Below are 24,455 nucleotides of genomic sequence, written 5' to 3'. Positions count from 1 at the left end.
TCTGTTGTTATGGGCATTAAAATTCCCAAGTAGAAAAAATTGCGCAAGCAGTTGTTGAATAAGGTTGACCAGTTCATTTGGTTGTAGGTTGGTGTTTGGTGGTAAGAAAATAGAACAAAAGGTAATCACTCGTTGTAGAGTGACGCTTACAGCAATGGCTTGCAAATTTGTGTTTAAAGGCATGACGCTAGGAGGGGCTCTATTGTTCATAACAATAGAAACTCCTCCTGAGGCTCTGTCAACATTTTGAAAGTATGTGCTAAACTGGGAGTAGTTTTTAAGTGTATTGTTGTCCGTATATTTGAAGAATATTTACTGCATGATCATGTTCGTTTAAAAGCAAAAGAATATCATTGAAGTCCGATTTAAGTCCTCGACAGTGTCATTGTTTGATGATGATCTTCATTATCAGTTTAAAGTGGAGATTGTGGAACTAGGTTAGACCTTTCGCGAGGGCAATCTATGTGGTTATTTATCTGGAGGAACAACGGGGATGAATTTTTTGGGTTGTAGGTCTGGCGCAACCTTGAGCACATGGAGCAGATTCTTCTGCATCCATGTTCTCAATGTCTCCAAAACTATTATAGAATTTAATGGGGTCATCTGACTCCTTTTGCTAAATATTTCCTTGAGATTTCTATTTAGTCTTTGATGATTTCGGAGATGGGGTATTACTGAACGTTGTTTGAGTAGATGCCGTGTTTTTCTGTGCTTGGTAATGGGGTTGTTAGAGATTGATGATGAATCGGGTGAATCACTCTGAGTTTGAGTGTCCTTCGTTGTTTTGTTTTTGTTTTTCACTCCAGTCAAGAATGATCGATCAGGAACGGATATTTTAGCCTGTACAAGCTTTATAGCCTCTGGATAGAGAATGTTAGAAGTGTACTTTACCCTCTGTATTTTCTTCTCCTGTTTCCAGGTATCACAGTCCTTTGAATTAGCGTTGTGCTCTTTTCCACAGTTGACGCAATGCAGAGTTGCTCTACACTCAAATTCCTGAAGAAAATGGTCTCCGGATCGGCCACATATTTCGCTTTTTTCGAATCGATCTTCATGATGGCCATAGTTCTGTCACTTATAGCATCGAAGTGGGTTCGGTAAGTAAACTTTAATCTTCACTTGCAAAGATTCAACTTTGACCACTCTGGGTATTGTTGGTTTGTTGAAGGTGAGTACAATGGTGTTGGTGTCCTGCAGAATGTTGTTACGTTTATACGCATTCTACGTACCGCAGTGATACCTTCGTTTTTCATCCCTTCCATACTATCTGTGTCGCCCCAGCCAAGTCACGACAGCGAATCACGCCATTGGACATACTGAGTGTTGTGTGAGCGAATGAGGCTACTGGAATATCGAAGAAAGTTTTCATTTTCTGGATATGTTCTGTTTGTCCTCGTCGCTAACATTCAAACAAAAGACAGCCCGATTTTAACTGTTTACACTTTTTGGTGTGCCGATCAATCCCGTAACGGTTATTTCAATTACAATCGGAGAAAATACCGCAAGCGGTTTTGAACGCTCATTAGACTGTATAACCATGAAGCGTGGAATGGCTCCACACTATATGGCTCGCCATCCAAGTTTTGTGTTGATTTATTTGGAATTTTTCATGTTGGTTTGTGTGCAATTAGTACCCGGGGGACACTTTTTAAGTGCCAGTGATGCACAGATGTTCTACTCAGTCGGTAAAATTATTTCCCGATCAATCCGTCAAGCCATTGCCTTCTATGAAGTCTTGTAAGAGTTGGGAAAGGGAAAGCAAAAGGGATATACTGTAGGGGCAATGGTGGTATCAAGAGCTATACAAGGAGGAAGATAAAGTAAGTGAACGAGTAAATAAAGACTTCCTAGGGCTCGGCGTGACAAGCTGATTTGTCGAGACCGGGCCCATCCCGACCACCCGTCTAGAAGAACTAGAGGCCAAAGTAGTGTATTGCATCGGAAACCCTCTGCTCAACTACAAGAATCCTTTCCTCCCCCGACACAGGACGCAACCCACGGCAAACAGGATGCCTCTACTTAGTCGCCTCTTACGACACAAAGTGAGGCACGTCGGGCCAATTCTACAACGCTGGATCCGCAGGGGGGGACTTTCCTGTTTCCTTCAAGAGCACGCACTATACAAGATCAACACTAAGGGATGTCAGCTCGATCAGCTACTATCCGATGCTGTATGCAGGGTTTTAATAGAGCTGTCAGCTTGAAAGTTCTAGTGACACAGGCCGGACTGCATATGTCGTTGTCCAGGTAATTTTGTCGACGTCTATGAAGTTGGAACCACATAATTAAGCCACGAATCTCCGTATCTGGAGGGACTTGCTGCAGTGTGACACAGGCTCTCGTTGATCACAATGGAACGTTGTACTCGGAACGAGATTCCACCGATTTGGGTGTGCACTCTCAACATCAATAACGTAGAAGCAGCCAGTCCAGATATGGCTGCCCTTCCGGGGATGAAACCGATTAAAGTGGCACTGCGATGCAAGGCTGTGTAGCTTTGACATAATGTAGGAACAAGCCCTGGCCCTGGTCGTGACAATGGTTATGACCTTGGCCCCTTCGGGTGTTTGGCTGTGATCAACAAAGCGTATTTTACGTCGGTAATGGTCTAAATACATTATTACATCTAGCAATTATAATCTAGTGTTCTCTACTCCACATCTACATGAATTATATAGAACTTTTTTTGTAACTCTTACTACTGTAAATAGATGGAGTTGATAAACCCATAAACTGCCTTATTATTTCACAAAGTGAAACACTGATGTATCAATCAAACTGGAGTGCAGCTGATAATTTGTCTTCTACTGAGACTTGACAGGCAAACCATTATGATGCCAAAATAACCATTGTAAAGGACAAAAGGAAATTGGAAGAAAAAGTGTGAATAAAATAACGGAAGATGTAGTTCTGCTAAGCACGGGTCTCACTGTCTGGCTCTCCAACACTCTTAAATATAATCTGCATAGTGTTTTAATTGCTGGGTCTATGCAAAACCAAAGCAAGGGAGAAAACTTACATATTACCTTTTTAATGCATAGATGCAGTGCTTAATTGTAAATCATATATATATATATATATATATATATATATATATATATATATATATATATATATATATATATATATATATATATATATATATATATATATATATATATATATATATATATATATATAGAAAGAGAGAGATAGATAGATAGACACATAGATAGATAGATAGACAGACAGACAAACAGACAGGTAGGTAGGTAGGTAGATAGATAGGTAGATAGATAGATAGATAGATAGATAGATAAAATGTATCATTGGATAATATTTCCGCTCACAAATAGATCAGAGAATTATGATATGTGTAAATTGTTCCATACTTTGTGATGCATATGCTGAGGTTTGTATAAACCTTTCATGCTTCGCGCAAATAAGCTTTCACTATTATTATACTTATTGTGACATTTCTTACGTATCAAAATAAATATTAAAAAGTTGTTGGTATTACATATTCAAATAGGATGCAGGTTCTTGTGTGTGCTAAATTAGCTTATTACCCAGCGTTCACTGGGTGTTAGTTTTTCTTTATGTTTTATTTTCCTCCTGGTCTCATATATTTAATTAAGCACAATGCTTGCTTGGGCGGGGTCCAACTCTTATTCCACCTCCTTATTTATGGGGAAAGTTAGATTATAATATTGCGTAGACCAAGTGCTTTGACGAATATTCTGCTTGCAAGCTAAGGTCTTCAAACAGTCCTTGCCATTCTTGCTGATTTAAGCTGTAGCTGGAAAATGCGAGTAGTAACTGACATCTACCTGAGTAATGAGACAAATATTACTGAATAATTCGATTGCCTTAGTGTCACTCAAGCTAATCAACTGTGATTAGTATGACCATTATAACCGTGTCAGGAACTCCTTCACATATAGGGATTAATAACTGATTACAGAGGGTACTATTCGTGTTACTGGTTAACGGGAGAGGAACACTATTCAATATTAAATGTAACAATACTTAAGTCTGTTTGTAATATGTTGTCCCTAGTACAAAGCAATGATATTGTTAGTGATGTTGATTAGAATAATAAATATTCTTATTATTCTTATGAAAATAAAAGAATAATTAATACAGGATCAGGCGAGACTGGTCAATAAATTATTTAAAGACTGTTTTCTTCTCTCCCTTTTTACTCATTTCCAGAACAAACTGACCAGTATTAGAGGCTATTAATGCCCAAAATAACACCAATAAATAATATGATAATCTTTAATATGTGTATATGCATATGTATGCATGAAAATTAGCAAAATATTTTCAAACTTTAATATATGCGTGTATTGGGATTCGCAAGTCTCAAACGGTCATGGCAAATTTGTACACTACAATATGTGTGTTATTTGAACATGCATTTGCTTATGTGTTTCAATATGTACGCTTGTATCACGTGACTCAGTTGATCAAGGTGTACACAAATAATTTAGACAATTCACAACAGAACTGTGTTGAAATTATTGTGAAAATATTACATTATGAACGGTTAAATTAAATTGTATCATAGAATGTATGGGGTTTGTATAGATCCAGTAGCAAACGGAAAATGTATCTTCAGTGCAAGACCTCAACGATAAAAGGAATACGTTAACACAGCTGAAAAATGTATTGTAAATACTGTTGAAGATAATCATCTTAAGGGTGAAAAATGATTTACTACAAGTAAAGCTAACAAGTGATAATCAGCACTTTCTTCAAGCTCATAAAATGACACAATTTAATATTCAGAGGCAAAGGAAAAGCATCAACTTCAAATACATTATCATTAACAATGGTCATTTGTCTCGGTTCTTTCATTTAGAGAGAGTGTGCCGTCATTGAGTACCTATTTGCACCTTACCTAGTTATTAAAGGAATAGAACTTTTCTCCACTGATGTCAGGAATAAAACAAATACGACATATCTCTTTTGTAATGACAGAGTTCAAAGAGTTCAACTGGACGAGTAGGCGTATGAAGCATTTTTGTTTTTAAGTAGCCCTCCACAATCCTTTTAGGTCTAACATCAAAACACTTAAGGACTTGCATCAGTGTCTGGTTTACACTGTAATGAATTAATATCGAAAGCTATTTGGATAGGAAGGAACAAATCTCAGAAGAGAAAATGTGCCCAGACACTAAAATAATTTTGGTCTACTTCTTCCTTTCAATTTTTAGGAATAGAATTATATTTGAATCTAGACAATATGCTAGAGTAAAACTGTTTAAAGATCTCAAAATAAGTTTTAAAAAATACTGGGTTGTTGCATGAGAAACAATATATCCCTTATAAGGAAAATAACTTTGATCACATCATCAATTTTACCAATTTTGTTTACTTTTGGCACTGCCCAATCCTCTATTATATATAGAAAATTAGTTGAATAAAATATTTGTACAATACAATTTTGAAGCAGTAAAACCGAAGGAGCGAAAAAAAGTTATACTTAATAGACCCAGACCTAGACAATGGCCTAGGTAGGGTTCATATTTATTATTTTACTAAATACACGAAGATAACCCGGATTAAACGCCCGATCGAAAATGAAGACTTTAGCAGCGTATGGTTACAAAACAAGCGCTAGGAAAACATTGAGGCATCCAGACATTAAAATTGAAGGATTCAAAATTAAGAGAGATCAGTAAATGCATTAGTAATACATTTTGGCACGATGTTATCCTTGCCTCTGCATGATTAAAAAAACAGCCCTCGTCCGTGGATATTCTACATTATATTGATAATAATAACATTTATTCATATATAGAAGGGCGTCAAACGTAATAATATTTGTCGCAAATCCACTTAATATTCAAGGATCATACATTTGAAGCATTACATCAAAAGGTACATGCTACCAATATTTCTCCTTTTTTATAATAAAAAATATCTGGTCACCAGAAAAGACAAATTAATTAATATTAACAAAGTAAATTTTCTTGACAATATAAATTCAGATAAATGTTTACCATAACATATAAGAATTTAAAATCTAAATATAAACATTTGATGAAGAATAGAACAAATATACTTTATGGAAGACACGAGACATGGTGAAAACAATTTTAAGGAGCCAAATAATTGATCAAGCTTGTCAAAACATCGCTAATTTTAGCAAAGAAGTGCACTTTAATTTGAAATCGAGAATATGATTATTGTAACAAATCATGTTCTGAAGAAACAAATATTTGATTACGATACGAATACTTAAAGTAAACAATAAGGTTGAAAATATCGAACACCTATTTCATTACTTCCAGTGATCTAAAAGTTTAGGAAATCGTTTATTGCATCGATATAAAATTATCTTCCTACTATTGTGATTTTAGCAGAAATAACGAATTTGAGTATCTAATGATTTTTTCATTCTGACTACAATATATCTCAATTAAAGCTTCCGCATTGCTTAACTAATATATTTTACAAGTTACCAAAGTATTAAAAAATCTGGAAAAATATTTAGCAAAGCTGCATAATACAATACACACATGGGAGAAAAATGGGACCCTTTTTAAAACTTCAGCAACTTGTGGAATACTAAAACTGAATATGGTATCTGCTATTGAATTATGTATTTTAAGTAATATTTTCAAATTTTAATAAAACCCTATTTTCGTTGATGACCGTTAACATACGTGTATATTTTTATTTATGTCTAACAGTCTCTGTGTGTGTGCTTGTGTGTGAGGGATAGACAGAGACAGAGAATTTGTATCTATTAAATATGGGCTGCGTAAACTAAAAGTTAGGGACTTTTCAAGAATTGTGTATCACACCAAAAACTCTGTCAGATAGTCTTAACATGTAAATTACTCACATTTGAAATGCTTAAATGTCAATAAAATAAAATTTGGAAGCAGACAGAATCGAAATTAACAGTCGACGTCAAAATCAGAATAAAATGCTAACATCTAGATGTGCGTTGTGGTTACTATAAGACACTCTCAGAGACATCAACTTATTAGCAAACATACATGACGTACGTTAAACATAATAGGGCAAAATAATCCAATCTAAGTTTAGCTACTAATGGTTAGCAATAAACTGCATGGAGATAACAAACAAGAAAATGCATTGCATTTAACCATACAGCATGCTGAATGATTGGTTAAAGACTTATAACGTGAAATGGAAGTTTGAAAAACTGTTAATCATAAGAACAAAGATTAACAGATACAGCCTTTTCAAAACTAACCCATTTAGCAGGAACGAAGATAAAACTACTGTATCAATTTAAGATCTAAAGGAAATATACAGTCAATAAAAAGCAATTTTTAGGATTCATACTAAAAGCCAAAAACGGATATTCTGATGCAAAAGATAAAGCAACAGTTAATATCAGAAAATATGGTGGTTATTTTTTTTTTAAATTGTTTTAAATAAAGTTCAAAACAAGAAGGACTTGCGTAGTGATTGAGAAAAATATTAAAAGATTGGTAAATCTGTTTAAGCAACCATGGATGTAATGAGATTGATCAAAAAGGACATGTGTTGATTTCCTAACTGGATAGTAAAACGGCTGATTTCTTTATAATTAATTGTCATGGAACTCAAAAGAAACAGATACAACCAGCTCGACTGTTTGAAATTAAATTGGGATATAACACTAATCGAAAACGATGATAACGTGGAGAGAATATGAACTATTTTGACCCCAAATAGTCATAAAAAAAACAAGGAAAATTGTGTAGTTTATGGAAGGCAGTGTTTAATCTGGTCATATTCTATGTGTTCTTCTCAAGTCTCCAGATTAAGGCCTTTTTGCTAAGATCCCACGGGGTTAACCAATCAGATCAATACAACTTCTATGAGCTTGCATGTAGATCAATGCGCCGACAAACAGTTTTCGACTTTTACTGTCAGTAAATCAGTTACCAGTTTGGGGTAGCTAGCCCCCCAATTCTGTATCTGTGCACTGAGATGTCAGTAATTTCCATCTCAATCAACAACAGCTTAAATTCCACCATGTTAAACGCTATCCACCGAGTACAGTTTGTCAGTTGAACTGATACTACACTGAACGTACCCGAGAATATCTGAATAGACATGTATTAGCCAACGTAAACGTAGCCAAATTATTTCCATAGCGCCACCTGGTACATGGGTTATTATCGATTTTGCCCAGACAGCAAATCAGATTATATAACAGTGGTAGTGGTTATGATTCTGCAAATAGCATATGTTGATCCGCTTTAATTATTTTCTCGCTTCGTTAGATTTGAGGGCCCATCACAGTTTTTCTATTATATTGTTATTGTGAAGATTATTCCTCACCAGACTGCCCCTGTTCAGCCGCACCACGCACACGCACTTCCACCCAAGTCGTTTTCTTTATTGGTCTGCATGCCATGCCTTCATAGAAAATATCTTCCTGGGAATAAATAAGTCTCAGGCGATTGTGTGCTCTTGGGGCATGCCACCATGTTCATTTAAAACTACAGTGGTTACGCTTTTGCTCTGTGTCTCCAAAGTTTGTTTCTGTCGAAGAACTGTTACGCAGAAACGTGCGTCCTTGCTGAATATCAGTCGAGGTTTTTCATTTCCTGGTTGCGTCAATGCTGGCTTGATATAATCGACAGTAAATAAAAACGGATTGTCACTTCATCGTTATAAAAACAGCATTTGAGTGATTTCAACCTAGACGGTTATGTATCTATTTGCCTTGCGTTTTCGGGTGCTAGTACTATCACTCCCAGATGGTCTCGAGATGGTACTGGCACATCAAATTTGCCATCGATGTTTAGCATCCCATAACAACTGCTTCCACGCACCGGTTGGTAAATTTCGCAACAGTGTCATCACGGGGCTGCTCAAAATTTGTCATGTATACGAAATTAAAAACCTTAAACAATATCGCCAAAGACGGTTAAGTACCTTTCCAGATAAACGATGAGTCCTTCGAAATGAATTTCATCTCCTACAATTGATAATTTTGGAACTGTATATGTGAATAATTCTTGAAGCTAATCATTTGCCAATATAGCATTTGTATCCCACTTGTCTTTTTGTCAACATAAGAGGAATAAATACAATATAGACTTGCGAACCTTTAAGATGTTAGGTTCAGGTCTATCAATTTAACCTCTGTCCGTAACGCCTAATGTAAATCGACTATTTCTTAAAACTTTATTTTTCTCTCCTTAGCTGGTCAATATTCCTATTATATATCTTCATTTAGTTACTATACGCACTGCTAACAGCACCTTTGCATATTGGTATCGTTTGTTTGCAGTAATAACATAGTCGATGTAATGTTTGACAAATTTCACCGACACGCCGGCGTCTCTGTTTTCTTGGTTCTGGTTTCTTGTTTCTCAGTGATTTCAGCCAGGTTTATCACGACGGCACCTCGCTGATTTAAACGACATCGCGGATACCCGCGTCAGAAATTTGCAGTTTTCCAGTTTGATTTTGGAGAACCACAAGCACGCTCGGGTCGCCGTCAACAACATCCCGGCTCATAAACTCATCCAAAGAGGCTTTGGTGGCAAAATTGGTCAGATCCACATCAGCTCCGCGTCAATAAATGTTAACAAGCTTTTCGTAATGCTAACAAACGCTGTTTCTTATCGACATTGCGAATTCAGTATGTGCTTGTTGGGATAAAGTTTCCGGCTAGTGCACGCAGTGATTCAACAATACTATGTCGACTATTTGGCCGTCTAACCGAGTCTGCAACGGCACTATCAAGAAACAGTAACAGAAGACGCTGTCGTCGAGTGGCAAAGCCACCATGTAAATAATCAGAGACTTCAAGTTACGGTTAAATTCCGTAAGAGTCAAACTATCAAAGATATCGAAAAGTTACGAAATACACGAATCAATATGTTCCGGTTCCTGTTGTTGAATACAGGTTAACAATGTCGGCTTCGTCCAGTTCGGTTCGTCCTGAAACAAAGACCCTTCGGAAATGCTAGACCAACTTTCTCATCGCAATTTCATCAAAATCGGTTAACGGATAGGCCACAACCGAAAACTTTAGCTAGGCGTCCTTGGAAGCTGAAAACGTTTGACTGAGGACATTTTGTGTGTTATTTCGAGCAGACGAAGACTTTTTCCTTTCACTTATTCGTCTACAAGACATTATGCGCCCACCAATCGCCTTCTTCAGGATATCATTCCGAGAAATAGAACTATACTATCTCTTGTTTGCATTTATGTCGTCTCCGACTTGATAATTTTAATGTCACAGAGGTGATGTTTTCTTTTGGTCGCCTTTAGCTGATCAATAATGTTTTGCGTTAGTCACATGTCGACAATTACAGTTAACTTTGTAGAAGAAAATTTCAATGTGACCGCACAATCTTGTGGGGGGGGGGGGGTCTTTATTTTAGAACGCTGGTTCAAACTGAACTATGATATCACTTAAAGTGTGCTGTTCAATTACGAGTTTGTGAATATAACAAATTTTTGACGAGCGCATCAGTCACCCTCATTCGGCCACAGGTGCATTTCAGCAGCCTATTAAGCACAAACCGGACTAACACGAATCCAAGCACATGACGACCGGCACTGTTTAAATCACTTCAGGTGTTCCAATAAAAAGTAATATATGGGGTACAAAGTTTTGATGCCGGTGCGACATGATTGTTTGTGACGGCACGTAAAATGAATTCAAAGTGTTCCTTATGGTCGATTAACCACAAGGAAACATCAGTCAGATATCATTAGACTACGGGCTGGTCCGTCATTCACTCGATTTATATTTTGAAAAGCCACACAAACTTGTTTTGGTTAACTAAGACCCTGCTGCTTAGTTATTTCATACATAAACTGTCCCTGAAAGTCGCTTGGGTGCCAGTCTGCGGTGAAAGTCAATTGACAGCATTGAAGTGTCTTCAGACTGCATAAAACGGCAACAAATGCGATTCTGCAGTCAGTTAGTTGGTTACCAAGGGCCTTCACAATGTTAATGTTGTAAATTCAACTTTACCATCACAGACACGATCAGTATGCCAAGTTGCATTGTTGGTGTTTCCCATGTCTGTGTATTTGGCCCTGATAGTAATTTTCCGGACATCGCTTCAAAACGCTCTTATGTGACTTTGACCAAACGCACATGACACCAACAATGAATATCCACGAAGTTATACAAATCTAAGGCTGAAATAAGACAACATTAAATCTTCTACAGCTACAGTGACGAGTTACAGGCCGCCTCATAATAAACTGTTTAGTGTCTGCATTTTCGAATCCATCCGTATAAGAACTTCATACACGAGCAGGCGGATCTCGCATAAATATCACTGCATCTGGAGAATCCGATAATCGTCGTGTCAATGTCGACGTTGACAATTAGCTTGGTACCGGCGGTATAATTATTAGTTTTCTCTCAATTGGCAAGAAAGCCTCATATGATCGAAAACATTTACAAGTGACCTGCACTTTCAATTATATTTTGAATCGTCTGAGAGCATTATCAAAATGACTTTACCAAATTAGGCAGTCATTGTTGTCATTGATGGTAGTTTAACCACCTTTGATGTGTGTGTGTGTGTGTGTGTGTGTGTGTGTGTGTGATTAGGATTTTTAACGTAGCTTTAACACTTTTTCAGTCATATCACTACGATGTTTGCAGTGTGGCAGTTTATAGTGATGTCTAGCACTGGGGCATGCCGCATCCACGTAGCATGATGTCCCACCCAGTCACATTATCCTGACACCCGACCGACCAGTCCTAACACTAACCTCTTAATGCTGAGCGCCAAGCGAGGTAGCTGTAAGTACCATTTGTGTACGTCTTTGATATGACTCGGCCAGGGATCGAACCCACGACCTTGCGCTTCCGAGGCAGACGCTCTAACCACTAGGCCACCGGAGCGGTCCACCTTTGATTACTACTCGTCTCGGTCGATCTCAATTTAATCAAATCGCCTGCTATTCTAGACTTTTAAGCGATCAGCAGTAGCGCTTTAGATGTTATCAGCGACTCGCATTGGAACTAGTTTGGCGATCGGTGCAGCGCGCGAGATCTGGGCCCAGAATATTTGACGCACCTGTGAACGATCCCCTGACAACTTCAACAAAACCGTTTTCGTAAATTGTTGCTTAAAATGGTCTTCTCGCATTGACAACACACACGGGTATCGGACCTCCACGTACGACTATCATTGTTGTGAATATATTCTGGTCGACCTCTAACATACATATGTATTGTCACGATACCTCCACGGTGATCCAACGCGAGCCCATCATGGTCAATAATTGGGAAATGAACGTACATCAATCGGGGATTGTGTCTTGGAAGAAACATGGGAGCCATCAGAATAATTGACAGTAGATCACTCAGGGCCACATCTGGAGAGAAACCAAACAATGTACAAACCCGAAGCGCGAAACTTGATAAGCCTGACTATTTGTGACTTACAAACACACCAATGCTCGGGAAATTTAATTCCAGCATTAGCTACGCTCATGAATCTTTTTAAAATAGTATTCCTATCAAGTAGTGAATCTTCAAATTATAATTGTCTAAGATAACATTCTCATGGAAAAGAAAACAGTCTCCGCACGGGTTGCGCTTGCGTACAGTATTTCTTTGAGACTTATAAGGATGCTCTTGTCTAAAACAGTCGTACACTAATTTCTTACGATCGAAATATGTTTTTTCGTCAGTGGCAATTACGACGGTTTCAATTTGCAGCCAAGATGAGTTCTAAAGTCCCAAAAGACATCCGAGAAGGTTCGCATCTTGCTTCAGACCGGACTACATCTCAACATGTTTAATTGACAATTATAGTGCATCATTAGATTTTACTTACATTTTTGTGTGTAACGCAACCTAAACTCAAGTAATATAGGAAAATATAATATCCACTAGCGTGATTCTAACCTGAAACATATCGATGAGAATATAACGAGCTAACCAGTCAGGTCACCGAAAACTCTCTACAGTAAAAGAAAGAACTCAAATATAAAATTAACAGCGCTAGCGAAAAATAATGTGATGCTCGCTCCTTTATGTCGCTGTAAAAATGAAGCGATATTAGGATTACCATTTCATTGTTTATTATTTTTTGGATAGGGTACATATATCGTTTTATCGCTTACGTTGTCCATATTTATATCATAGCTGGCATCTTTTAATGGTAATTGGTAATGATATACCTCAAATTTTATTAATTAGCACTTCCACCAACAATAATTTAATTCGTTTTCACATCAGCTGTGGTGAATATCTTGTATTAACCAAGAATTGTTTGGTTCCTCTTTGAGAATTGAAGGCTACGCAGAATCCTTCGTTTCTTATATTACACAACAGTCAGTATACTGCAGTATCAGAACCACATATCAACAATAACAGTGATACGATAAGTTCACATAGGCTGTATTCATCTGACTGGAGCACCTCGTGGGAACTTTACTTGGGTGCCCATGCCTTTCCGATATCAAATGCATGCGTGTGTAGCAAAAAAATCCCTAGTGGCGGAACATGGGGTTCACTGCGGTGGTGTAATATCACATGGACAGAGTAAATGTTGCCCATAATTAGTGAAAGAACTCTGAAATCGCTGCAAAGCATAATAATAATAATAATAATAATAATAATAATAATAATAATAATAATAATAATTTTAATAACTATTATTATTATTACTATTATTATTATTATTATTATTATTATTATTATTAGGCATATTAGATTTGTTTTGCTTAATTAAAATGAATGTAGAAATTACAACAGAACTGATGAGTGGTCGATCTACCTGGCATGTCCGTTTTCAAGTTCTCACTTTGTATGACATAATCTTATCTAAATGAGCATAAAGATTTGCATATGTATATGGAAATTACTTACGAACTCCGGTTGTTTCCATGCGAGAAGCTGTGTTGACGGTGTCACCAAATAATGTGTACCGCGGCATTCGCAAACCAACCACACCCGCCACACAAGGACCTAAAAAATTGCCGAATGAACACGTTTACCGAAATCAAAATAAGCTTCAAATGACTGATTGTGATATCTGTGTGTTTATAATGTGAAACTCTCAAGCGACTTAAGACCAAAAAAATTGTATTTTTTATGTTAAAATTATCCGATTAAAATTGTACCAACGATGTTTCTCTGTGAATTTGAAATATCTACATGAGCAATTTTCTAACTTACTAATATAATTTACTGCACAGTGCTCTCTTTGATTTTTTCTTTAAAAAATAATCATCATATAAGTTTATACGAATGCCAGTTTTTCGATGTGTGTGTGTGTGTGTGTGTGTGTGTGTGTGTGTGTGTGCGATTTAATTTATATCTGATTTAAAGCCCCAAACGCCAGTTAAATCAAAATTAAATAATTCGATAACCAACAACATCTAGAAGTAGAGATTTTGTTTGTTTTGTTGTTGTTTTTTTTTTTGGGGGGGGGTTGTCTTTAACAAACTACAATTCAAAGAATAACTGTCCATCCAGTCCATGGAATAGTCGACACGGACAGCGTCATTTTGTAGCATTTGATATCTGCCGGAAATTCCTCTGAGGGTCATATTGTTCATTCAAGTGTCAGGTCAACTGGAGAATGTTTACAAAGATTTTAGCTAAAAGCGTGTCGATTATACCGCGGACATACATTATAGATGCAATATTAAATATGACAGAAACAAAATGGTATGCCATTCTAGTTGTTCGATATTTGTCTGAAACGAAGATAAGTGGATATGCCGGTCTGAACCCATGTCTGCAGTCCTGCAAAGTGAACTCATTACCGTTGAACTTTCAATATCCAATTTGTTTTAGAAATATGTAGCCCAGCCCTATTCGCTTAGCGTGTGTGTCCTTCTTTCTTTCTATCCTTATGATACCACTTACGTAACTACACCTATTTTTGTGTATATCTGTCTCGTTTCTTTGATAATAAAACATGTAATTTTGAGGTCGATCGGAATTCGCGTGATTATTACGACGTTTCATTATGAAGAAGGACTGTTTTTGTAATAAATATCAGAGAATATAGTCTCTGGATATATAAAGTTGTAGGTAACACTGGACAACAAATTTTTACAAAAGTCATGTTACTGAAATAAAATTAGTCAATTCTTATCAATTTTTATGTGCTGAACACGAATATGACAGTCAAATTGCAAAATTGGCTCTAGTTCTTTTTGTAATCTGCAAGAAATTAATGTTTACATAACGAAATGCATTCCAATAGTAAAAGGTCAACTGTAATAGCCTACCTATAAAAAATCAAGTCATTGACTACATCTTAGATTTCTTCGCCTGTCTCTTGTACAGCTGTTCGGGAGCATCTCTGAGGAGTGTCCAGCAGTAGTCAGCCAGCATTGTAGTGGACCATTTTCCCTGGTATCTTTGTTCCATTGTTGCGATATCTTGATGAAAACGTTCGCCGTGTTCATCACTAACAATACCACAGTTGCTAGGAAAGAAATCCAAATGGGAATGAAGGAAGTGAATCTTTAGAGACATATTGCAGCCAAGTTTCTTATACTTCATCAACATGTCTTCTACTAGTTCCTTATAGTTTTCTGCCCTAACATTTCCGAGGAAGTTTGTAGAAACTAGGCGAAAAGCATTCCATGCTTGTTTCGCGTCACCTTCCAGCAAGTTGTTGAACCGGTCATCTTTGAAAAGCTCTCGAATCTGAGGACCCACAAAAACTCCCTCTTTAATCTTTGCTTCGCTGAGTCGAGGGAATTTTTCATGCAGGTATCGGAATGCTGGCAAAGTCCGGTCAATGGCTTTCACGAAGTTCTTCATCAAACCTAGTTTGATGTGAAGGGGTGGTAGCAAGATTTTCTGAGCCTCAACCAGAGCTGGGTGTTGGATATTCTTCTCTCCAATGGCTACATTCTGCCTGTGAGTCCATTCCTTCCTCATGTAGTGCATTTCCCTTGCTCGGCTATCCCACTCGCATAAGAAACACATGTATTTTGTATATCCTTGCTGCAGTCCCATTAAAAGGGCAACTACCTTCAAATCACCACAGAGGTGCCAGCTGTACTTGTTATACTCAATGGAATTCAGTAGCTGCCTTAAGTTATCGTATGTCTCTTTCATGTGGACAGCATACGCTACTGGAATAGATGGAAGAATGTTTCCATTGTGCAAAAGCACAGCCTTGAGACTCAGTTTCGAAGAGTCCACAAATAGTCTCCATTCTTGTGGGTCATGAGTGATTTTTAAAGCATTCATGAGGCCCTCAATATCGGAACAGAATATCAGATTACTTTCCTTTCTGAAGAAAGGCTCCAATTGCTGGTGGCGCTTTCGATATGCAGTAATTGTGACATCTTCTTCTAGAAGATTCCATTGTTGGAGTCTTGATCCTAGCAATTCTGCCTTGTTCTTTGATAAGTCCAAATCACGAATCAGGTCATTTAGTTCTTCCTGTGTTATTCTGTGTGGGGTTGATGATGCACCACAGTGAAAATCTGGATCACTGCATGCTGATGGACCAGGAGAAGAACAGGTCGACTCACCTTTGTCTTCGTCAGATGAATCAAGAGAATATTCTGCTGGAGGTTCTGGAATAGGAAGTCCCTCACCATGTGGAACTGGTCTCAATGCAGACGGAATGTTTGGGTAGACTATTCTCGACTTCTTTCGCTTCGTTATTCCGCCGGAAAGAGGAGGAACCAAGCAGAAGTAACAGTCATTTAGGTGGTTGCTTGGCTCTCTCCACACCATTGGGACTGCAAACGGCATTGATGACCTTTTGCAATTCAACCACTGTGAAAGCTGTGTTGTACATGTAGCACAGCATATATGCGGAGCCCAAGGCTTGTCTTGGTCACCAACCTTGCATCCGAAGTAAAGATGAGATGTCTTCTTCACTTGAGAATTGATACTTTTCTTCTGGTTGGCAAATGTCACTTCCCCACAAATATAGCAAAAATTGTCCGCGGTATTAACACACTTTCGAGGCATTACTGTTCTTTATTGTACGTAAATGGATAAAATAATAAGTTTTATGTAACAGTAGCTTGAACTGTCTCGCACAACGTCTAAAATATTTTAAATGCTGAACCTATCTGATTGGGCTTTATATAGTACACTGCTTACGTCAGCTTCAGCAGCCGCCTGGCATTAGTATAATAGGCCTACACATGTATAGTACACTGCTGACGTCAACTTACTTCAGCAGCCGCATGGCATTAGTATTGCATTGCATCAGAAAATGATGCAATCAACTGTGGATGATGTGAGCATGATGGTATTATGCAATGTTACATCATTATTCCGGATGTTGCTGCAGTCCTACTGGAGAAATTTACACAGTGAAACATAGAAAATGAGGTATATGAATATCTTCAAAACGAGAGCCAATACAAATTTTTCACGGTTATATTCGTGTTCGGCACACCAAAATACTACAGATTAGGGCCTTTTCAAGTCAGTAATGATTTCACTGTTGACCAGTGTAATCTGAGTGTTTGATACAATTACGTCTGTATAATGTACCTCCGAGCAAACATTACCTAACTGACAACTTGTTTCCTCCTGCTGTACCAAAGACTTTTACTTTGTGTCCTGAAGATCTCAAGCATGGATAGTATGTTATTTGAACATTACGCAGTTAAATATGTAGACATTGTCTGCCCTTGTTATCGACTTCGTGATTCACTGTAGACAGTAATTTCGAATAAAACTGAACTGTATTACTGATGCTGCCAATGTATTTTCATACCGAAGTCATAAAACGGTTCATGTGATACTGGTAATGCGGATGTCTAAATGTCATGCATTTCTGTTATATGTTCCAATAACTCATCAGGAAGACATAAATTCCACACAATAATTCATAACCAGAGAGACAGAACGGAAATTCGGGCGCTTCGTATATTAAATAAAAACGTTTCTATACTAAGCCTTCTTCGTTTGCATTCGTTTTTAAGGCGATGTCTTCATTTCAGGGCAAGCGCGGTTCCAATAAAATAATACAGATGATGTCTCAAAACTTATACTTTATCTAGCACCAGCACTGGCCAAGACGTTGAACACCATGCGTTTCTAAATTGGCTGTGAATGCAATAACTGCTTTATTATTTCGTAGCACAAAAAAAATGGTTTGTTACGCCACGGTGGATTAATAAAATAAAAAAAGACTGTAAACACATTGATTACATTGATATTATCCTTCTTTAAGTTAGTGTCACCTGAAAGATATATTAACTATTGGTCATATCAGCAGGTGCAAATTTCAAAAACTTTGTTGGAATGATAGTATGAAACAAAACTTTCAAAGCATCTTCACTTTTTACACACAAATGTGTAGTACAAGGGAGTAGAAACCAATCAAAGCGCAATACATCAAAAGAAAGAATCGTTGCTAATTCGTGTACTTTTGAACTTCGGTCTGTTTGTTTTTTAAAATTATATTTCTTAAATATCACTAAGCGAACATTATCAAAAGAGCATTTGTTCAATGACGGTGATTTCTCCCTTCCATTCTACATTAATTGTTTTACAAAATTAAGAATGCACCATCTTACCAAAATGAGATACCAGTTGAAGAAGTGTAATATTTTGAAGGTGCTTCAAATAAAAATATGTGCTATCTACGTTGATGCACGTGCACAGGAAACTACATTTCGTACTCCTGTCGGAATATTGCACCCTTCGTCTCATTCAGCTTCGGTAGATCAGTTATTAGAGCGTCTGACTAGCAATCAAATAGTTCAGATCAGCCCAGAAAGGCTACATTTGTGCGTCCTTGGCAAAGTCACTTAGCTCCCATTACCTTGGCGTGATGCAGACAAGCATACCTTCAACGTGCCGTTAAACCAACCAACGATATTTCTTTCCTGATATATATGCCCTAATGTTTAATAAACGTATTTAAAAAAAATATTTACTACAACATGTCTCTTGCAGTACTTGTAGTATATAAGATCCACACTGACTGAAAATGTGGTGGGTTTCATTGCATTATTACGGCCTTACGGTAGGTAATTCAACTAAAATTGCACACGAGAAGAAAACCCTTCCAGGTATTAAGATTATGTCGATAATGGGATACATGGAATCATTTAAACAAACAGTTTTATCCGTCTTAGAAGTGAACTGAAAGAAAACCTGTCTGATCAATACTCTGAGAGTGATTAGATTAGCTTTGGCTGAAACCTCCATTAATTCATCACAGTGATATCCCAATGATGAGTTTACCTCGTGCATCACACAGCGATAATGGTCATTAAGAAGTAACTGACCTCACAAGCCAATAGACACAATTATGGGTATAGTATGTGGAAAGTAATTCAACCCAAATGAACGACCTTGATCACCCAACAAGGATAATTAGTCCTGAAAAACGTATAATGGATTAATGTTTTCGAGACGGAAATGCTCCTCGTATAAAAAAGGGTGACAGAATGCTCGCGGCGCTATGAGTGATTTTGTTGAAATCATCGTCCTTTTTAGTACATGGGTGATTTTGTTGAAATCGTCATACAGTTGAATACATGGGCGATCTTGTTGGAATCGTCATACAGTTGAATACATGGGCGATCTTAATGAAGTCGTCATACAGTTGAATACATAAGCGATTTTGTTGAAATCGTCATACAGTTGAATACATGTGCGATCTTGTTGAAGTCGTCATCTTTTTCAGTACCAAGAGCAATTTTGTTCTCTACTTTTCGCAGTAATTATCACAATTTAGGATGAATGATTTAAAAAACTAGAATTTGACGACGAATGAAAAGTTCAAAATATTTTATGTTTTCTTGGAGAAAAGCATGATTCATGGTTGAGTATATCACTTTATCATGTTCAAAAATATTTTATAAAAAAAATTCATATTTTCCATATTTAGATAACTGCTTGAAAATGAAATGTATTCTAGTGCGCTTTTGATTCAGGAGGCCGTATTTGTCTCGTGTTTTAGAATAAATTTAAAGCAATATGTTACGGCTGTATCAGGCATGATTTCAGTGAATTGTACCAACATTTACCTGAATGAATTCCAATACGAAGCTTTAATGTTTCGTGTGGCTTGTGCCTGATTTTAAACTTCTTTATAGCGTCGAGAAGCTCAAGTGACATCGATGCTATCTCTCCTGCATGGAGGTCGCCATTACGAATCGGAAGTCCGCTGACAACAAAATATGCATCCCCAATCGTTTCCACTTTGTAGGCATCATAGTTGTCGGCGATGGAATCAAAGTAAGTATATAAATCGTTCAACATGCACACAATCTGAGAAGAAAATAAAAAGAAATCGCATGTATCATACAGAACTGCAACGACTATTACTTATGTGTTATTACTGCCACCAGCATCATCACTACTACTACAACTATACAAACACAATCTCCACATCTACTACTACCCCTCATTTCAAATATTAGAACATACTTTACTGAAATGACGATGGCAGCACCTACTTATAGTGGAGATGGTTTAAAAAGGCAATTCCAAACTCAGTGGAAGTAGATGCAGTAGTAGTAGTTTATGCTGTTATTAATGTTTTTGATATCATTGCTTGTGTTAATACTGATGTTGTTGTTAATGTTTTTGATATCATTGCTGTGTTAATACTGATGTTGTTGCTGCTGTTTGGTAATAGCAGTCGTGGCTGCATACGCAGAAAAAGCTAACGATGACAGTTGCAGTGATTATACTATTGAGTTCATGGACTGGTAGAAGTTTTTAAGTGAATGACGTGTGTTACTTGCATAGTAATGCAGATATTTGTAGTATGTAAATAATTGTCATTTCATATCAGTGATTAAAGGTAATTATTGAAGAGAACACAACAAGTTTTACGTTTGTATTTGGATATATATCTATATATTGTTACGAGTCAATGCTCTTAAAATAAGTAACAGAAAACAGTGAAGACAAGAAGCTTTGTAGAATTTAAAAAATAATTAGAATAAGCAGTGCGCTTTTCATGGGAATAACTGTATGTGTGAATTAATGGGCACACTGCGTGTACAGTGATGGGCAGAACATAGTTTTACCCCTTAACGCTGTTGAATTTTACTGATATTTTGCAGACAAAACGCTGTTGAGTCTCTTGTCAAAAATTTATATCTATGCTAAACGTTGAGTATACAATTGGCATTATTAGCAAATACATTGCTGTGAAGAAAAAAATTAAAATGCCTTTCTTGTGTTTTCTATGTTTTTGTGACCCAATGATTCTTATGTTTTTTCCGTCGTACTCACGAATAAGTCAGATACAACTGCAAATAATATAAGCTTTGATAGGCGATCACATGATGAATAGGCCAGCAGCTCAGGGTCTATGTTATTAGTTCCACTGGGTATTCCAAAGAAACGGCGTATACCCATATATGCCGTTATGCGACGGCCAATCTGGTTCTGTGCAGTTTGCAGTTGGACTCGACTTATATGCAAATACATACCGTGTTTCAGTGGGACCTGATTTAAATCATCAGCAAACGAATATTAGTACAGTTGCAATTATCTTTTTAGGATTTGTTCCTTTGTTGCTTTTATTTGTATGTTTGTTGTTTGTTTTGTATTGTTTGCTTGTTTTTGTTTTGTTTTTATCCACAATTTGTATTAAGTAATAATGTGAGAAAACTTGTTGTAAGTGTAACCTTTTAGTTAACAAAATGAAGATCAAATCATGTAATCAGATGTTAATTTTAAAGGGAATTGTTAAGATTTTAAGATTTATTGGAATAGTTCTTTTAAAGTGAACGGATTTCAATGGTTGCATTTGAGATTTATTGGAATAATTCTTTTAAAGTGAACGGATTTCAATGGTTACATTGGAGAAGGACATGTTTCAGAAGTTCTGATGGACCACGTGATCAGACTAGATTCTCTTCAAATCAGATTTTGATTTTGTCATTAATTTTATCCCGCTTTTGTGGGACTAACCTCTTCATTAGCACATATGATGTAGATAACTGGAAACGTAGGAGAAGGAGAACGGGTCTCGGAGGTAATGCTGTTGAAGTATACACTTTGTCGGAATAAAAATGCCACATTTCAATCTGCAACTTTATTCCTGAGTGAAAATATTCTACGCATTGATTCTTATTTATATTAGAATGTCACTCCATTATTCAAATCAATTTCAACCACTCCTTAAAGCAAAGCAGTCATTCAACATAGCAACTTTCTTGGTTTCGCTAAAAGAAAAGGATAAAATGCCTAGACGCAGGAAATCCTGTCTGCCCGTAACAGCATTGACGTTCATAACTCAGTCTCATTTAATATTATTAGACTGTCGTCTTTTCGATCTGAAAGATGTTGAAGTAGGTGAAGGTAATAAAGACATCAAATCTGTCCTGGTTTGCGGTAATATATATGGCGCCAACTATCTGAAAGCCGTTAATCAGACTTTTCGAAAAGATTCTCTCTTTCTATAAAACTGACCACTCTGCTTCTTTATTTTTAATTTTTTTCATGCCAAGTAATAATGCAATGAAGATGCTTCTCCTTGCTTTTTAAATTCATGTATCTAAATAAAATACTTTTTTCTACATGGTTTCGTTCTGACGGAAGTCACCAAAGTTATATGAAAATCTTTTCCGTGCATTGGGGTTATTAATGCATCTTTTTGAGATTTGATTAGGCAAATGCCAATTTAATTTCTGAAGCTTTGTTTTTATTACTTTTAGAATACACAAAATACATGAGTCCACCGTACATAATGAAGTGGACACAGATATGAAGGATTCTGTTCAGAAGCTATTGATGTTTGACCCTAGCGTTTATGTGCCCTTAACCTATTTTTAATACCTTTTTTATCACACTCATATTGATTTGCATTATTATTGCATTTTCATATATAAGACTGTTTCTCCAAGAAGTTCTTTCTTTTCTTACTGATCCTTAACCTGCCGCTACAATATGTCATCTTCCTGCAACATTCTTGAACCCCAAGCTCATATCAGACAGCTTGGAACAGCGAGATGTCTTTATTAAATTCCCTTTACGCTGCTAATATTTTTTTTAAAATCCAAATATAATATAATTTACCAGATGTTTTTTAGATCTTCCTCCAAAAGTTTCAAATTGAAAGCAATTAACTGTATTTTTTTTCTCCTCAAAATCATGAAAGAAATGGTCAAAGACTGGTGAACGCAATTAAATATCGTCATTATATGCGCTATCACCTACGGTTATATAGTTCATATATAGGTGGCTTGAACAAAACAAAGTCTTCAAAATGCGTCGGATGATCCATGTGTAAGTGACAATGTTGGATTCGTGTACATTGAAATTCCAAAACCCTGATTGAGGATTCGTGCTTTAGGAGCTGTTCTTTGTTATTCCGCTGCAGATATTAAAATCAAATGCACGTAATTGTCATTACATAAGGATAGGTTAAGGAGACGTTAAAGCTTCAAGTGTTGACTGTTACTGATTGGTTGGAAATATTGTAAAGGAAGTGCGGTGTTACATTGATACCATTTTAATTTCATCCACACTAGCCTTTTTATGCCACTTATTGCATTAATCACGGAGTGCTGCATCATAAACTCTATTTGGCGTCGATTTATTCACAGAAAATGATCCATTTCCAGCGTCTGCAAACGATTGAGCAATTCTCCATATGAAAAGAAGTTTTCTGATTTATTTTATTTTTGTCTGCTAAGTCAATTTGTAATAGAACATGTAACTATGGTAACACTAATTTAAGATATGACTAAGTGGCTGTCATCTCAAAATTAAACTTTATATATTTTGGATTATTCATCATATTATTGTTAAACGTTTAATGACACCCTGTAAGCAGAAATTTATTTCAACGTATACAAGAAGTAAGCATTTTGAAAGCAAATTTGGTACGTATTCATATCTGCATCAACATCGATCGCTAGATAGATTGATGTCCTTCATTCTGACATTTTTTTGAGAATTTGTATGTTTTAAGCATTGGACACAGAGTACCACATCGCAAAAGACATATTAATAACGACAAATATGGCATATTTTTCTAAGGTGTTCAAGAGTCAGAAGAATGGCTTTAATTGATTTGATATCCAGTAGTATTGGCATTCAAGTCATTGGTAATCCAGTATTATTAGTTTTAACTTCTCCTCATTCCAATGAATAAACCACTAAATCAGACCCACACTTGTAATGATACCGACTGAACGTTTTGGTGCTGATCTCCACATTTCATTAATACATGCAACTATTTGCTGACACTCTAATCTACATCGATGTACATTTTATGCAATTACCGATATTTCTCTCGACAATTGAACTGACGCCAACTGAAGGGGTTTCTATCGGCAATATGTGCATATGATGGTAGCCATACAGTATTGCTCAGAAAAAAAAGAATTCATGTTTTTCCATACAAATGTTGTAACCTTTTTATCATACACTCGTTTTACTTTTATATCTAAGGCTAAATGATGAAAAGAACACATTATAATAAACAAAGTAATTGAATTTATGCTAGATTCCATAGTATATACACAACTGTAGGTTCAACAATACACAGTAACAGTATTTATGCAAACATCGCACCGCCCAGTGACCT

At 36.6% G+C, this 24,455-nt stretch overlaps 1 protein-coding gene across 1 annotated transcript in view; it reads right to left on the bottom strand.

Moving 5' to 3' along the window:
* Positions 1 to 24,455, bottom strand: part of LOC149805856 (guanylate cyclase 32E-like) — a 112,340-nt gene that overhangs the window by 8,983 nt on the left and 78,902 nt on the right. Inside the window, exons 17-18 of the mRNA XM_089950581.1 lie at positions 19,930 to 20,173; positions 13,820 to 13,918 (exon numbers count right to left, since the gene is read on the bottom strand). Coding sequence (XP_089806707.1) covers positions 13,820 to 13,918; positions 19,930 to 20,173 — 343 coding nt within the window. The remainder of the gene's footprint in view (positions 1 to 13,819; positions 13,919 to 19,929; positions 20,174 to 24,455) is intronic.

This window comes from Sinohyriopsis cumingii, chromosome 2 (genome assembly GCF_028554795.1).
Source record: "Sinohyriopsis cumingii isolate HCF-2022 chromosome 2, ASM2855479v2, whole genome shotgun sequence".
NCBI classification, from domain to species: Eukaryota; Metazoa; Mollusca; class Bivalvia; order Unionida; family Unionidae; genus Sinohyriopsis; species Sinohyriopsis cumingii.
Note: the sequence above shows the minus strand (reverse complement) of the source record. Positions and strands in the feature narration are given on the sequence as shown.